The 16,934-nt window shown below is 41.5% G+C and overlaps 1 protein-coding gene across 1 annotated transcript in view; it reads left to right on the top strand.

Annotated features, from left to right (window-relative positions):
- The first annotated feature begins 669 nt into the window (after nt 1-669).
- LOC139372539 (contactin-associated protein-like 5) overlaps nt 670-16,934 on the top strand; it is a 28,244-nt gene continuing 11,979 nt past the window's right edge. Inside the window, exons 1-5 of the mRNA XM_071112275.1 lie at nt 670-810; nt 1,876-2,023; nt 6,188-6,391; nt 6,567-6,751; nt 6,945-7,088. Of these exons, the coding sequence (XP_070968376.1) occupies nt 685-810; nt 1,876-2,023; nt 6,188-6,391; nt 6,567-6,751; nt 6,945-7,088 (807 nt within the window). The 5' untranslated portion in view covers nt 670-684. The remainder of the gene's footprint in view (nt 811-1,875; nt 2,024-6,187; nt 6,392-6,566; nt 6,752-6,944; nt 7,089-16,934) is intronic.

Genomic DNA, 16,934 nt, shown 5'->3' with positions numbered 1-16,934 from the left:
CTGAGTCATCCTTCAAAAGCTCTTCAACATCCTCCAATAGTCAGCTGCCTCACTCCGCAAAGCTGAACAGAAGAGAGGGTAAGCATTGCCACGTTCACTGTAAGCAAAATATTGTCAGATCTAGTGAGGGATTTGGCTGTGTTGGCCTGCATTATTAGAATCAGAAGATTAGATTCAGATTCAGAGATTCAGAGTGTTTAATAGTCACATGTACAGGGTTGCAGGTGTGGTTGCAGGGTAAAGTGAAAATCTTCGGCTCCGAGCTCCAACGTACAGGACTAAGTGAAATAAAATACTGAAAATGGTCATAAAAAACAACAACAATAGAAATAGCACTATATACGTCATACCTCTAGCAGTGATGAATAAATACATGTTCATTGGGGTGGAGGCAGAGTAAAGACTGTTGAGAGGGTGAGGGGGGATGACCATAGGGGGAGCAGCATGACCACTTAGTGGGTGTGAGGACCAAGTGAAATAAAAACAATGACAATTATGCTAAAATGAAATACATCAATAATATACATATTAACAACTGCAACAGGGATGAATGTCATTGTTAATTGTCACAGACACACACACACACACACACCCATTGTACCCTTTCCTGCTCCAGGAGAGGGTGGCTGGGCCCCGGAGCGGTCAGACAGACAGCCTTGGCTCCAGCTGGACCTCAGGGAGAAGATGGAGATCACGGCCATCGCTACACAGGGCCGTTCAGGAAGCTCTGACTGGGTGAGCAGCTTTATGCTGCTGTTCAGTGACTCTAGCCTGGCTTGGAAGCAGTACGGACAGAGCGAAGACACTGGGGTGAGGCTCTGCCTGTCTGGCAGGTTGATGTTTATTGTCATGAGTCTTGCCCTGGAGGCAGAACTAAGAGGCTTTTCCTTCTAGAGGGGCCAGCTGCAAAGTCAAAATTGTCTATATCGTATAAATTCATGAAAACTACAATGTCACCGGATTAGGTTAAAAGTTGGGTGAAAAAAATATGAAATTCCCTTATGTTAATTACTAATTGTCATGTCCCTTCAAAAAGCATAATAAGAAAAATAATATTTGTGTAAGTCATAAGAAGTAGGGATTCATTTCAAGTCTTAAGGGGATTCCTTCCTTGGCAGATATTATAAGACATTTTAAAGCTGTAAATGAGAGATTTTGGTTAAGTACAGCAGAGAAAAGTAGAATGTGAAAATGAAATATTTTGCTGTAATTAATGGAAGAAAATAGAAAGAAAGAAAATAAGAATTAAATAAAATGTCACACTTCTGAAAATACCAAATGTAAACTTTTGTTTACCTCATCAACCCCCAGCTATTTTTTGCTCTCTGTACTTGAACGCTCTCACCCCAGAAGCTTCGGGTGGCCGCTTGAGAGTTACACAGAGCATAAAACAGTCTTTTGGCCTCTAGGGTACAGCGCTTCCTTTTTGCTTGACTTGAATTACTTTATTTTTGGGGGTTTGAACTTTTGAATTGATTTCTGTGGCCACTGGGCCCACCAGAGACAGAGGTCGCATTGCTTCTTCCCATGCTGAAAGGCTAAACAAATGGGCTCAGGTGGGCTTAGGCCTCCACAGAAGAATCAATACAAGTCATGAAAGAGCTTTATCTTCCCCTTAAATCTCATGTTCCTCCTCGTTCCTCTCAAAAGTTGTGAGGAAGAAGTAGAAAAACTGCATCTTGACACAAAAGCAAAGCCCTCAATTTGCCCTCGTTAGTATCATTGACTGTCTACTATTCCTGGATTTTTTTCACATTATTTTTGAATGAATGATTACTTTTCATGATCTGTTACCAATTGGAAAAAAACTTTGATTTGAATGTGTTTGACCGTTCTAGTAAGTACTGTATCTATTCTCCCTCCTCTTCCCAGCAGACATATAGAGGGAACACAAACTCAGAGGGTGTGGTCCAACACAAGCTGGTCCATTCCATCACAGCTAGGTTCCTACGCTTCATCCCACTGGACTGGAGCACTACAGGATGGATCGGCCTCAGAGTGGAGGTCTATGGCTGTGCATACAGTGAGTGGATCATCACATCAGGCTGTCTCTAGTCAGGATATTGTTTGTGTTAGTGATGCGCGGATCAGCTGTTTGTTCACCCGCAACCGTCCGTGATAAAGTGAAAATCGGAAGCCCGCAAAGCTTTTGACGGGCCTTTTTAGATAGGTCTATGCTTATGATTTCCGAACATTTTGTATGTTATTTGTTACTCAACTTGTCTATAATTAGGTACAGTTGAAGTCAGAAGTTTACATACACTTAGGTTGGAGTCATTAAAACTTGTTTTTTGACCACTCCACAAATTTCTTGTTATCAAACTATAGTTTTGGTAAGTCAGTTAGGACATCTACTTACTGCATGACACAAGTCATTTTTCCAACAATTGTTAACAGACAGATTATTTCACTTATAATTCACTGTATCACAATTCCAGTGGGCCAGAAGTTTACATACACTAAGTTGACTATACCTTTAAGCAGCTTGGAAAATTCCAGAAAATTATGTCATGGCTTTAGAAGCTTCTGATAGGCTAATTGACATCATTTGAGTCAAGTTGTTATTTTGAAGCAACATCTCAAGACATCAATCAGGAATTTAAAGCTTGGTCGCAAACGAGTCTTCCAAATGGACAATGACCCCAAGCATACTTCCAAAGTTGTGGCAAAATGGCTCAAGGACAACAAAGTCAAGGTATTGGAGTGGCCATCACAAAGCCCTGACCTCAATCCTATAGAACATTTGTGGGCAGAACTGAAAAAGTGTGTGCGAGCAAGGAGGCCTACAAACCTGACTCAGTTACACCAGCTCTGTCAGGAGGAATGGACCAAAATTCACACAACTTATTGTGGGAAGCTTGTGGAAGGCTACCCGAAACGTTTGACCCAAGTTAAACAATTTAAAGGCAATAAACTTCTGATCCACTGGGAATGTGATGAAAGAAATAAAAGCTGAAACGAATCATTTTCTCTACTATTATTCAGACATTTCACATTCTTAAAATAAAGTGGTGATCCTAACTGACCTAAGGCAGGGAATTCTTTGTAGGATTAAACGTCAGGAATTGTGAAAAACTGATTTTAAATGTATTTGGCTAAGGTGTATGTAAACTTCTGACTTCAACTGTACATGCAGCTTCTCTTCTGTCATTATTTGTTGCCCTGGAAGAGTAAATAAACCCTTGCTCACCAGAAAAATGTCATAAATTGATAGAATTAATGCTTTAACCTAGTTGACTAAAGTTTGTTTTCGCTTTCCTCTTTAATCTCTGCTTCTCTCGTGCAGCAAAGACGTTTAGGGACCGGGGAAAAAATGCAATAATAAAAAATTAAAAACTGGAAAGATTATTTGGCTCGCGTACAGTTAAGCCCTAAAGCTTAGGTTTAGGCTATGCACTAACGCCAGACAAAATAATGAAATAAAACCTTAATGTAGCCCATAGATAAGAATTGCACAAGAATTATACATTTATGGATTTTTAATGCATTATTTCTCTTTATTTAACCTGCCCGCCACACAATGTTAAATTTAAGTACTTCGTAACGACCAAACTAGTGGCAACTGAGCTGCCACCAACTTGAAGGAGACGATACCTTAACTTTGCTGGAGTATTGAAACTCATCATCCGGAGATGTTTTTAAAACATTAATTTATTTAAGTGTTGTCCAACACCTTCCTAGGTTCTGGGAGCACTAACAGAAAAGGTTGAAAACTATATTTTGGTGTTTTGAATCGTGTTTAGTGCAGAATTAGATACCTTCTCTTTTGGTGCGGTTTCCTCCCTCTAAAGCTTCTAAACACCATTATAATGTTTTGAATTCTGTCGAGTGCAGAAATAGATCCCTATTTCTGAAGTCTCGTAACGTTTCACGTTGTTTTAAATATTTGCCATTTTATACCATTTTGGCAGAAATTGTCAGGCATAGTGTTCAAATCACCAGCAGTAGCTGTAGGTTGACCTGAAAAAATGTAGGATTCTGCTCTTGCCTCTTTTGTTGACAACCAGGTTCTTCTTCTTATTCTTTGGTATTATGGCGGTCCACAAATAAATGTTGTAGGTGCCTACTGCCACCCACTGTATCGGCTGTGTATCAGCCAACTAGTCGGTTGTATAAATTCATTACACTTTGTGAAAAAATTGCACTACCAACTAAACCTACAACCATCAAAACCTCACCACTACTTGGCCCAATCAGATTATTTTGGTAAAATGAAATGAACAAATCATTGAAATGACTTGGGGTATTTTGACAATTTATTGAGACTGCTATGAAATGACAGAGGGGATACAGCTATGTAGGAGAAACAGATTGAAGGGAGCATGGAATTTAACCCCGGTCTTCGGTGGGGAGAGGGGTGGCGTGTCTAAGCCAGCTGCAATAGGCCTACAGCTATACCACGGGCTCTGCACGACTTGCATTCATTTTTATTAAGTATGGTATATAGTGCATTCGGAAAGTATTCAGACCCCTTTCCACATTTTGTTACGTTACAGCCTTATTCTAAAATGGAATAAATCAATTTTTTTCAAATATATAACAATGAAAAAAATGTAATACCACATTTACAGAAGTATTCAAAACCCTTTATTCAGTACTTTGTTGAAGTAGCTTTGGAAGTAATTACAGCCTCACGTCTTCTTGGGTATGACGCTACAAGCTAGGCACACCTATATTTGGGGAGTTTCTCCCATTCTTCTCTGCAGGTCCTCTCAAGCTCTGTCAGGTTGGATGGTTGTCCTTCTGGAAGGTTCTCCCATCTCCACAGAAAAACTCTGAAGCTCTTTCAGAATGACCATTCGGGTTCTTGGTCACCTCCCTGATCAAAGTCCTTCTCCCCCGATTGCTCAGTTTGGCCAGGCGGCCAGCTCTAGGAAGAGTCTTGGTGGTTACAAACTTCTTCCATTCAAGAATTATGGAGGCCAATGTGTTCTTGGGGACCTTCAATGCTGGATACATTTTTGGTACCTTTCCCCGGATCTCTGCCTTCAACCCAATCCTGTCTCGGAGTGCTACAGACAATTCCTTCAACCTCATGGCTTGGTTTTTGCTCTGAAATGCACTGTCAACTGTGGGACCTTATTTAGACAGGTGTGTGCCTTTCCAAATCATGTCCAATCAATTTAATTTACCACAGGTAGACTCCAATCAAGTTGTAGAAACATCTCAAGGATGATCAATGGAAACAGGATGCACCTGAGCTAAATTTCGAGTCCCATAGCAAAGGGTCTGAATACTTTTGTAAATAAGGTTTTTCTGTTTTTTATTTGTAATACATTTGCAAATATTTCTAAAAACCTGTTATCGCTTTGTCATTATTGGGTATCGTGTGTAGATTGACGAGGATTATATATATTTTTGTCCAGTTTAGAAAAAGGCTGTCACGTAACAGATGGGATCTGTTGGGAGGGATCTGAATACTTCACGAATGCATTGTATATTGGTGTTTTTTTTTAGTAAATTTCAATTCACCCCAGAATAGTTTCTTACAGTGTGGCCTGTGTGGTTGAGCAGGTAAAATTCAAATGAAATGTATTATGTTATTGCCCCTCCCCCTGTTTCTAATCTGTCCAAATAAAGCGTTGGAAAAATAAAGGTGGAATTCCACACAAAAAATACCCATAGGCCCTTATCATCAATAAACCATTGATTGTATGAGAAACACAGTTTTTGTGTTTTTATGCTGCCTTTTACATGCACTGAAACCCCCAAAAGTGTTGTTTTCACAACACTGTCTTAAAAACACCAATATTCAAGTTGAAGAACCACTTTGGGTGTTTCAGACTATTTTGTTTCTGTTTTAGAACACATTCTGTGTATTAAAACGCTCACATTGGGTTTACATTCAAATACCCCCTAAACACCAGATCTCAGATTAGGTGCACTACTTTTCATGGTTATTTTTACAGTGCAACTGCCCTTCATCCATACAATATGTGTGTGTGTGTGTGTGTGTGTGTGTGTGTGTGTGTGTGTGTGTGTGTGTGTGTGTGTGTGTGTGTGTGTGTGTGTGTGTGTGTGTGTGTGTGTGTGTGTGTGTGTGTGTGTGTGTGTGTGTGTGTGTCTGATTATACACTAATGTATTATAAAGCGTTAGCACAAATTTTAACATTATGCTAATATTCAGTATATGGGTGATCTGACTGCGCTTTCTTCATGTTTATCTTCATCCACTATTGGTTCACAGAGTCAGATGTGGCAAACTTCAACGGCAGGAGTGCTCTGTTGTACCGGTTTAACCAGAAGTCCCAGAGAACGGTGAAGGATGTGATCTCCCTCAGGTTCAAAAGCTACGGTGCAGATGGGGTGCTGGTGCACGGGGAGGGACACAGAGGAGACTACCTGACATTGGAGCTGCACCACGGGACCCTGGCTCTGCACCTCAACCTGGGTAAGCACAGGCCAATGGTCTCATACAACTACTATAAGGGAATGGTGCTATCATTATGACAAAATCAAATATACAGTAAAATATGCTGATTATGAAAACTCCTCATTCAACCTACTGTATCTGTGTTGTACTCTTCTTCTTCCCTCCTCCTCCTTTCCCTCTTCCCTCTCTCCAGATGACGCTAAGCTCTACCCCAGCAGTGGGAATGTGTCAGTGGGCTTGGGCAGTCTCCTGGATGACCAGCTCTGGCACTATGTCCTAGTTAAACGCTCCAACAAGCAGGTCAACCTCACCGTGGACGGGCACACACGTCACCTCAGCACCACAGGTGTGGAAGACTCACTGGAGGTGGACTATGAGGTGCGTCAACATTCATTAATGTACTGTATTTCATTAGAGACACTGCAAATTATGCGGCATAATTAATGATGCGCCATCAATCATTCATTCATCCATACATTACTGAATGATATATATTTAAATGTTTTTTTTTGGTGGTGTAATCAATCAGTAATGTTTTTTTTATGAATCCCATTCTCTTTGTGTCTCAAAGCTCAGCTTTGGAGGAATTCCTATACCCGGTAAACCAGGAAGCTTCCTTAGGAAGAACTTCCATGGCTGCATAGAGAACCTCTACTATAATGGAGTCAGCATTATCAACCTGGCCAAGCGACGCAAGCTCCAGATCCACAGTGTGGTAGGGATCTATACTAAACATAAAGCATACTGAATGTACACTGGTCTAGCATACTGTATGTACCCCATGAAAAAAAAAACTACAGGGCCCCTAACATAGAAATCAGAATGGTTCAGATTAAAATAACGTACTGAACAATATGTGTTCTTAAATGTACTAACTGTGAGCTTCTGCTGCTCTGTACTACAATTGTGCATATTCTAGTTTCTACCTTCATCCTTTGCCTATATTTTTTTTAACAGTATTGCAAACATTTTTGGTTCCTAATGTTAAAAAAAACCTGTCTGCGTCATGAGATTTTTATGATGCTTTATTATAAATAACTAAACAATTGGTGACTTATTTTTTAATATATGGTTTTGTAGTCAGTTTCAATGAAGAAATTACCAATGATCCATGTTTAAGATTAAAGAATTGATTACCAATTCTTATAAACAAGGCTAACCTTCTACTGCCCATAACATCTAAATATATGCCTAAATAACATACCCAAAATAAAAACAATTCCTGAACTATGTGGACTGCAGGCATAAATGTGGTACCTACAGAGAGCAAGCATCTGTGAGACTGCAACTGTAGTGTCAAGACATTATGTGGTTCATTCCTGAGTTCCACACGAGATAAACCATAGCAGAACATACTCTGAAACAGTATTTTGCTCGTCCCCGGGCAGGCTTGGGTAGAACAGGTTAAGGCATTTGCCCTTGTGTTTGTTCCCTGGAAACAAAACTCAGAGGTTACCCTGCACCAAGAGCCCAGCGTCAAGCCTTCTTGTTTATAATGTCTTTAAAATGACATTTTCTAGCTAACTGGTTTTCATTTGGAAGGATGGCAAGGCTGTTCAACCTGCCTTGGCACATTGCAGATCTTAGATTGTTCTTTGGATGTTTCAGCTTACTGAAGGCACGTTCACCTCCAGCAACTGTTGCAGGCATTGTACAGAAGATTCGCAGTGCAACGCATATCTCTCTAAAAATAAATGCTCTGTAGCTGCATCTTGTGGATGGCATGTTGGAGCTCTACAGGAGACAGTGGCACCATATATCATCTTTAGACGTCGCACCTCATTTTCAAATCCATCTGTGAGATCTTTGCGGAGTACTTGTTTCTCAATTTTTGGCAAGATACACACATTTGGTTTTGGTGAAATCTCCTTGCGTATAGCTGCAATCGCGTGGAACCGCAAGCACTGTGTTGCGAAATCCAGTGTCTGACTTCTGTTCATTTTCCTATGTCATCTTCAGTCTCGTCAGTGAAACGTTTTATTTGTTTTCTGTCGGCTCCTCTGTTCACTGTGAAACTGAGCAGTTCCGCCCCGTTCATTTGCCACCGTGGAGGCTTCTGCCAAAAGAGCGTCACCATTGATTACGCAGAGCCTGTATTTCTTCCTGTAGTGCCTTAATGTGAGCTGCTTCAGTGTCCACTGAAATATTTCCTGACTGCAGAATTAGGCTTCTATACTCAATGCACTGCAAAACTCTTACCCAGAAAGTGAGCAGGAAGATTGCCTTGAAAGACATTAAGTAGCTTTTCAGACCTTTTGCCTCAGATTTGGCTTCTTGTTTGTCAGGCTGCAGCTAGCAAGAAGCATGTCTAGGGCCTTGATGATAGACGGTAAATGAGTTGCCACTGGTCGGACCGCAGCAATAAGCACACTCCATCGTGTCTCTGAAAGGCGGTTAAGACAGCAGCCAGTATTTTCTTTGAGAATGGCCCATCGCTCTGGGCTGGAACTGAACAGATTGTACAGACGATTCACACAGGCAAAAAAGGTTGATACTCCTGGGCACGGCTGAGCTGCATGTACACCCACAAGAATAAGAGTATGGGAGGCGCAAGGTGAGTATGTGGCCAGTGGATTCTTTTGCAGTGTGTGTGCCTGAACTCCCTTCACTTCATAGCCTTGACCACGGCAATCTGCTATGTCAATACCATGCCCTTCCAATGCACTCAAATCATTTCGGAAATTTCACTGCCTGTTTTTCTAGCAAAGTCTTTTAATTCAAGAAAACGTTCAATTATTTCCCAGTCACCTGCTTCCCGAAACTTTATCTTTGTGTACATATCTCACCAATAATACATTTAGCTCAGTATGGGAAATGTCTGGAGTTGCATCACATACAACCGAGTAATAGATGACATCTTCTCTTTCATAAAGTATTGTTTTCAAAAACCCTTTGACCACATATTCCTATGAACTCGTTGTGGCTCTCAGAGCTGAGGTAGCAAGACTGTCGTGCTCCTTTCCTTTTGTCCCTGACTTTCTGTAAGTGCTCACGTAATAGCGGGTCATAATTTAACGACAGTTCAAGGAAGCCTAGGTAATGTCCATGATGCACATCATCAAGATTGAGTGATTTCCCTCAGAATGGTAGATTCCTAGATGCGATGCACAGTGTCATCCAAAATCCTTTCTACAAGTGCTCTGTTTTTATACATTTCGGACTGGATTTGTTTCTGCAGCTGACTGTCTTTACCTGTAGCTGTTGTTACGTTATGCTGGATATTTTTTCATTTCCAGTAACAGTTCTTGTGAGACACACCATCCTCATGCTCTGGTAGTGTGTCATACATTCTCTGCCATTTCACTGATGATATCGTATAGCCATCCTTACTATTCAGAGAACTGGGTGAAGGTTTACTTTGCTCATGAGAAAAAAATAACACATGGAATGCAATATAATGCCTTTACACTCTTACTATAAATAAGCCAGTCTCTCTGCAACATTTCTCTTCTGTTTGCTGACTTACTGTAAATAGTTGGGGAATGGCTTGCCTTCTGAGTCTGGGTGCATGCTTTTATACAGTTCTGTCTCCTCACCACACCAGTTGGCTAGTCTGTGAACAACAGCTTCCCTTTCAAAACCTCATCTTCCACACTTCGAATCTGTCCATTCTCTTCCTTTCCCTTATTACTTGCTTGTTCAATCTCTTCTGTCACTCCTTTACTGGCACAGCTGCTACTCCTTAACTCCTCTTCATCCTCCCTGCTCTCCTCTGCATCAGAGTCTGTCTGACAGCTTTCTGCTGACCTGGGGCTCTCTAGGCACTAGGAAATTAGTAAGCAAAGGGAAATGTATGTTTAATGTTCACTCCTACAAAGGTTACCATACTAAAAATCTACTACAAAATGAAAAAACGTTTTAATAGTATACAGTTGAAGTCGGAAGTTTACATACACTTAGGTTGACTGTGCCTTTAAACAGCTTGGAAAATTCCAGTTGGTCAGAAGTTGACATACACTAAGTTGACTGTTCCTTTAAACAGCTTAGAAAATTGGCTTTGGAAGCTTCTGATAGGCTATTGACATCATTTGAGTCAATTGGAAGTGTACCTGTGGATGTATTTCAAGGCCTACATTCAAACGTAGTGCCCCTCTGCTTGACATCATGGGGAAATCAAAATAAATCAGCCAAGACTTCAGAAAAGAAAATTGTAGACCTCCACAAGTCTGGTTCATCCTTGGGAACAATTTCCAAATGTCTGAAGGTACAACGTTCATCTGTACAAACAACAGTACGCAAGTATAAACACCATGGGACCACGCAGCCATCATACCCCTCAGGAAGGAGACGCGTTCTGTCTCCTTGAGATGAACGTACTTTGGTGCGAAAAGTGTAAATCAATCCCAGAACAACAGCAAAGGACCCTGTGAAGATGCTGGAGGAAACAGGTACAAAAGTATCTATATTCACAGTAAAACGAGTCCTATATCGAAGTAACCTGAAAGACCGCTCAGCAAGGAAGAAGCCACTGCTCCAAAACCGCCATAAAAAAGCCAGACTATGGTTTGCAACTGAACATGGGGACAAAGATTGTACTTTTTGAAGAAATGTCCTCTGGTCTGAGGAAATGAAAAATAGAACTGTATGGCTATAATGACCATCGTTATGTTTGGAGGAAAAAGGGGGAGGCTTGCAAGCCGAAGAACACAATCCCAACCGTGAAGCACGGGGGTGGCAGCATCATGTTGTGGGAGTGCTTTGCTGCAGAAGGTACTGGTGCATTTCACAAAATAGATGGCATCATGAGGTAGGAACATTATGTGGACATATTGAAGCAACATCTCAAGACATCAATCAGGAATTTAAAGCTTGAGTCTTCCAAATGGACAATGACCCCAAGCATACTTCCAAAGTTGTGGCAAAATGGCTCAAGGACAACAAAGCCAAGGTATTGGAGTGGCCATCACAAAGCACTGACCTCAATCCTATAGAACATTTGTGGGCAGAACTGAAAAAGCGTGTGCGAGCAAGGAGGCCTACAAACCTGACTCAGTTACACCAGCTCTAATAAGTTGGGCCTAAATTGACCCAATTTATTGTGGGAAGCTTGTGGAAGGCTACCCGAAACGTTTCACCCAAGATAAACAATGTAAAGGCAATGCTACCAAATACTAATTGAGTGTATGTAAACTTCTGACCCACTGGAAATGTGATGAAAGAAATAAAAGTTGAAATAGATCATTCTCTCTACTATTATTCTGACATTTCACATTCTTAAAATAAAGTGGTGATCCTAACTGACCTAAGACAGGGAATTTTATATGAGATTAAATGTCAGGAATTGTGAAAAACTGAGTTTAAATGTATTTTGCTAAGGTCTATGTAAACTTCTGACTTCAACTATACATATCAAATAGAATTCGTATTTAAGTGTGTCTAAGTCATCATGTGCCTAACTTTACAATAAAAAAATGTGTCTAGTTATGCTGCTGCTGTTATAAAACAACTGCCTCACCTCCAAGGTCCACTGTTTCAACTTCATGTGGTAGACACGTTGGGATCTTTGTCTACGGCAGTAGTAGAACTAGAATCTACAGTATGGATAGGTCGACTACATGTTAGGTTTTAATGTTAGTCTTATTAGCTATCCAATATCGCACAAATGTTGTGGAATACAGTTATAATAATATCTAAATAATAGCTAATTAGCTAGCCATAGCTGGTAATGGTAGCTCATCATTATCATGTTAATAATTACTGCTCTGACCGAGCCGAGTGAGTCAACGGTGGGCAGTTACATGCAGCTAGCAAGCTATCAAGCTAGCTATATTGGCAAGCTAGGCTACTCAGTTCGGCAGGCCGTCTACACTGACTTACCACTCAAATCCTTCTCCTCTTTTTTTTCTGTGAAAAAACGTAGTGAGTAATTTTTTCCCTGAATTTTGCTTTATCCGTCTCTGTTTCCTTTCTTTCCTTTTCTGGAAACCCAATTTTGTTTTTGAGGGGGACATAGTGGTTATCTCTCGTGACTGCTTAGGCTACATGCTTGAGCAACTGTCAGATCAGAGGTATTGTTTTTTTCACCTCGTGGAGAATGGACCAAACCATGTACATTATGGGGGGGGGGGGGGGGGGGGGGGGGCAAATGGGATGGTTGCCTGACCTGATTATGGTTATACGTTTTCATTTTCATCACAGATTCTTTTGTCTAACATTTTTTAAATTATGAACAAATCATTTTCTAAACATTTAGGGGCACTTACCAGGCTAGGGCCCCATGAATAGCTGTGCTATATCATACTACACTCCAACGGACCGTACCATTAATTAAAGTCATTCATAGGTATGACAAAAATATATATTTTGACTGGTCTAATTACGTTGGTAACCAGTTCATAATGGCAATAAGGCACCGCAGGGTTTGTGATATATAGGCAATATACCACGCTTAAGGGCTGTAATCAAATCAAATACAATTTTATTTGTCACATACACATGGTTAGCAGATGTTAATGTGAGTGTAGCGAAATGCTTGTGCTTCTAGTTCCGACCATGCAGTAATATCTAACAAGTAATCTAACAATTTCACAACAACAAAGGAATGAATAAGAATATGTACATATAAATATATGGATGAGCGATAGCCAAATGGCATAGGCAAGATGCAGTAGATTGTATAGAGTATTGTATATACATATAAGATGAGTAATGTAGGGTATTTAAACATTATATAAAGTGGCATTGTTTAAAGTAACAAGTGACACATTTATTACATCCAATTATTAATTATTAAAGTGGCTAGAGATTTGAGTCAGTGTGTTGGCAGCAGCCACTCAATGTTAGTGATGGCTGTTTAACAGTCTGATGGCCTTGAGATAGAAGCTGTTTTTCAGTCTCTCGGTCCCAGCTTTGATGCACCTGTACTGACCTCGCCTTCTGGATGATAGCGGGGTGAATAGGCAGTGGCTCGGTTGGTAGTTGTCCTTGATGATCTATTTGGCCTTCCTGTGACATCGGGTGGTGTAGGTGTCCTGGAGGGCAGGTAGTTTGCCACCGGTGATGCGTTGTGCAGACCTCACTACCCTTTGGAGAGCCTTACGGTTGTGGGCGGAGCAGTTGCCCAACCAGGCGGTGATACAGCCCGACAGGATGCTCTCGATTGTGCATCTGTAAAAGTTTGTGAGTGTTTTTGGTGACAAGCCAAATTTCTTCAGCCTCCTGAGGAAGAGGTGCATCTTCTTCACCACACTGTCTGTGTGGGTGGACCATTTCCGTTTGCCCGTGTTGTGTACACCAAGGAACTTAAAACTTTCCACCTTCTCCACTACAGGCCCGTCAACGTGGATAGGGGGGGTGCTCCCTCTGCTGTTTCCTGAAGTCCACAATCATCTCCTTTGTTTTGTTGATGTTGAGTGTGAGGTTATTTTCCTGACACCACACTCTGAGGGCCCTCACCTCCTCCCTGTAGGCCGTCTCGTCGTTGTTGGTAATCAAGCCTACCACTGTAGTGTCGTCTGCAAACTTGATGATTGAGCTGGAGGCGTGCATGGCCACGCAGTCAAATCAAATCAAATTTATTTGTCACATACACATGGTTATCAGATGTTAATGCGAGTGTAGCGAAATGTTTGTGCTTCTAGTTCCGACAATGCAGTAATAACCAACGAGTAATCTAACCTAACAATTCCAAAACTACTACCTTATACATACAAGTGTAAAGGGATAAAGAATATGTGCATAACGATATATGAATGAGTGATGGTACAGAACGGCATAGGCAAGATGGAGTAGATGGTATAGAGTACAGTATATACATATGAGATGAGTAATGTATGGTATGTAAACATTATATTAAGTAGCATTGTTTAAAGTGGCTAGTGATATAGTTTTACAATTTCCATCAATTTCCATTATTAAAGTGGCTGGAGTAGAGTCAGTGTGATGGCAGCAGCCACTCAATGTTAGTGGTGGCTGTTTAACAGTCTGATGGCTTTGAGATAGAAGCTGTTTTTCAGTCTCTCGGCCCCTGCTTTGATGCACCTGTACTGACCTCGCCTTCTGGATGATAGCGGGGTGAACAGGCAGTGGCTCGGGTGGTTGTTGTCCTTGATGATCTTTATGGCCTTCCTGTGACATCGGGTGGTGTAGGTGTCCTGGAGGGCAGGTAGTTTGCCCCCGGGGGTGATGCATTGTGCAGACCTCACTACCCTCTGGAGAGCCTTACGGTTGTGGGCGGAGCAGTTGCCGTACTGTGAGTGCCGAATTTCTTCAGCCTCCTGAGGTTGAAGAGGCGCTGCTGCGCCTTCTTCACGACGCTGTCTGTGTGGGTGGACCAATTCAGTTTGTCCGTGATGTGTACGCCGAGGAACTTAAAACTTACAGTCATGGGTGAACAGGGAGTACTGGAGAGGGCTGAGAACGCACCCTTGTGAGGCCCGGGTGTTGAGGATCAGCGGGGTGGATATGTACCCAGTTGCACAGGGCGGGGTCGAGACCCAGGGTCTCGAGCTTAATGACGAGTTTGGAGGGTACCATGGTGTTAAATGCTGAGCTGTAGTCGATGAACAGCATTCTTACATAGGTATTCCTCTTGTCCAGATGGGTTAGGGCAGTGTGCAGTGTATCAAGGGACCCCGCTTTTTGTCGTGCATAAAAACAGCCCTTAGCTGTGGTATATTGGTCATATACCACACCTCCTTGGGCCTTATTGCTTAATCATGAATTTGTTTTGTGTCATGAAGGTTCACACCTCTCAAAATACATTTTCAAAACTACAATGTTGGAAGATGATACATATATAAAATTAAATGGTGGTTAGGAAGAGGCAAAGTAGGTACAGTTTTCCCAGTCCATTACAGAACGCCTCTGCTCTGTCTATGTTAATGTAATATTGTACAGCTCTCTCTAGAACCCTTTGGTGACCAATTACAGGCAGGCGCTGAGCCATGGACACCCACTCCCTCCCAGCCTACGGTGAGCTCTGTCTGTGGACGTAATGTGTATGTCCCAAATGGCACCCTATTCCCTATATAGTGGTATACAAAAGTAGTGCACTATATAGGGAATAGGGTGTCATTTGAGACACAACCAATGTGAATATATGGTAGATGGACATGTTGAGGAGGCGGCATTAATGAGAAATGAAAGGAAGCCACTATTGTCATTATTTTCAGCCCAAATGGGCATCTGTGCAGAAGGCGTACCTGGTACATTGCATTGTTGCCATGGCAAATGTTCAGGTATTAGATCAAACAGAAAGTGCTAAAATGTTCTTTTTGATCTAATACAATACTTGCCCATTGTTTGGCCCTCTTTGTCATTCAGCTGAACCCATTGCCATCCATGTGAACTGTGGAAGCCAATGAAAGAGACTGTAAAGGTATTTGAGATGCTGCCTGGCAGATAGTCTGTAATATGTTAGGGGACAGTTTCAGATTTGTATTTGTATTTATTATGGTTCCCCATTAGCTGCTGCCAGGGCAAGTAGTGATGAAGTCAATCTCTCCTCTACTTTGAGCCAGGAGAGATTGGCATGCATATTATTAATGTTTGCTCTCTTTGTACATCCAAGGGCCAGCCGTGCTGCCCTGTTCTGAGCCAATTGCAATTTTCCTAAGTTCCTCTTTGTGGCACCTGACCCAACGACTGAACAGTAGTCCAGGTGCGACAAAACTAGAGCCTGTAAGGACCTGGCATGTTGATAGGGCTGTTAAGGAGGTAGAGCAGCGCTTTATTATGGACAGACTTCTCCCCATCTTAGCTACTGTTGTATCAATATGTTTTGACCATGACAGTACAATCCAGGGTTACTCCAAGCAGTTTAGTCACCTCAACTTGCTCAATTTCCACATTATTTATTGCAAGATTTAGTTGAGGTTCAAGGTTTAGTGATTGAATTGTTCCAAATACAATGCTTATAGTTTTTGAAATATTTAGGACTAACTTATTCCTTGCCACCCATTCTGAAGCTAACTGAATCTCTTTGTTAAGTGTTGCAGTCATTTCAGTTGCTGTAGTAGCTGACGTGTATAGTGTTGAGTCATCCGCATAGACACACTGGCTTTACTCAAAGCCATTAGTAAAGATTGAAAAAGATAAGGGGCCTAGAAAGCTGCTCTGGGGAATAACCGATTCTACCTGGATTGTGTTGGAGAGGCTTCCATTAAAGAATACCGTCTGTGTTCTGCTAGACAGGTAACTCTTTATCCACAATATAGCGGGGGAGTGTAAAGCCATAACACATACGTTTTACCAGCAGCAGACTACGATCGATAATGTCAAAGGCTGCACTGAAGTCTTACACAACAGCCCCCTCAATCTTTTTTTATCATCAATTTCTCTCAGCCAATCATCAAGTAATTTGTGTAAGTGCTGTGCTTGTTGAATGTCCATCCCTATAAGCGTGCTGAAAGTCTGTCAATTTGTTCACTGTAAAATAGCATTGTATCTGGTCAAACACATTTTTTCCTAAAACTTTATTAAGGGTTGGTAACAGGCTATTTGAGCCAGTGAAGGAGGCTTTACTATTCTTAGGTAGCGGAATGACTTTGGCTTCCCTCCAGGCCTGTGGGCACAAACTTTCTAGTAAGCTTAAATTGAAGATATGGAAAATAGGAGTGGC

This window comes from Oncorhynchus clarkii, chromosome 18 (genome assembly GCF_045791955.1).
Source record: "Oncorhynchus clarkii lewisi isolate Uvic-CL-2024 chromosome 18, UVic_Ocla_1.0, whole genome shotgun sequence".
Classification (NCBI taxonomy): Eukaryota; Metazoa; Chordata; class Actinopteri; order Salmoniformes; family Salmonidae; genus Oncorhynchus; species Oncorhynchus clarkii.
This window is presented reverse-complemented; position numbering and strand designations above follow the sequence as displayed.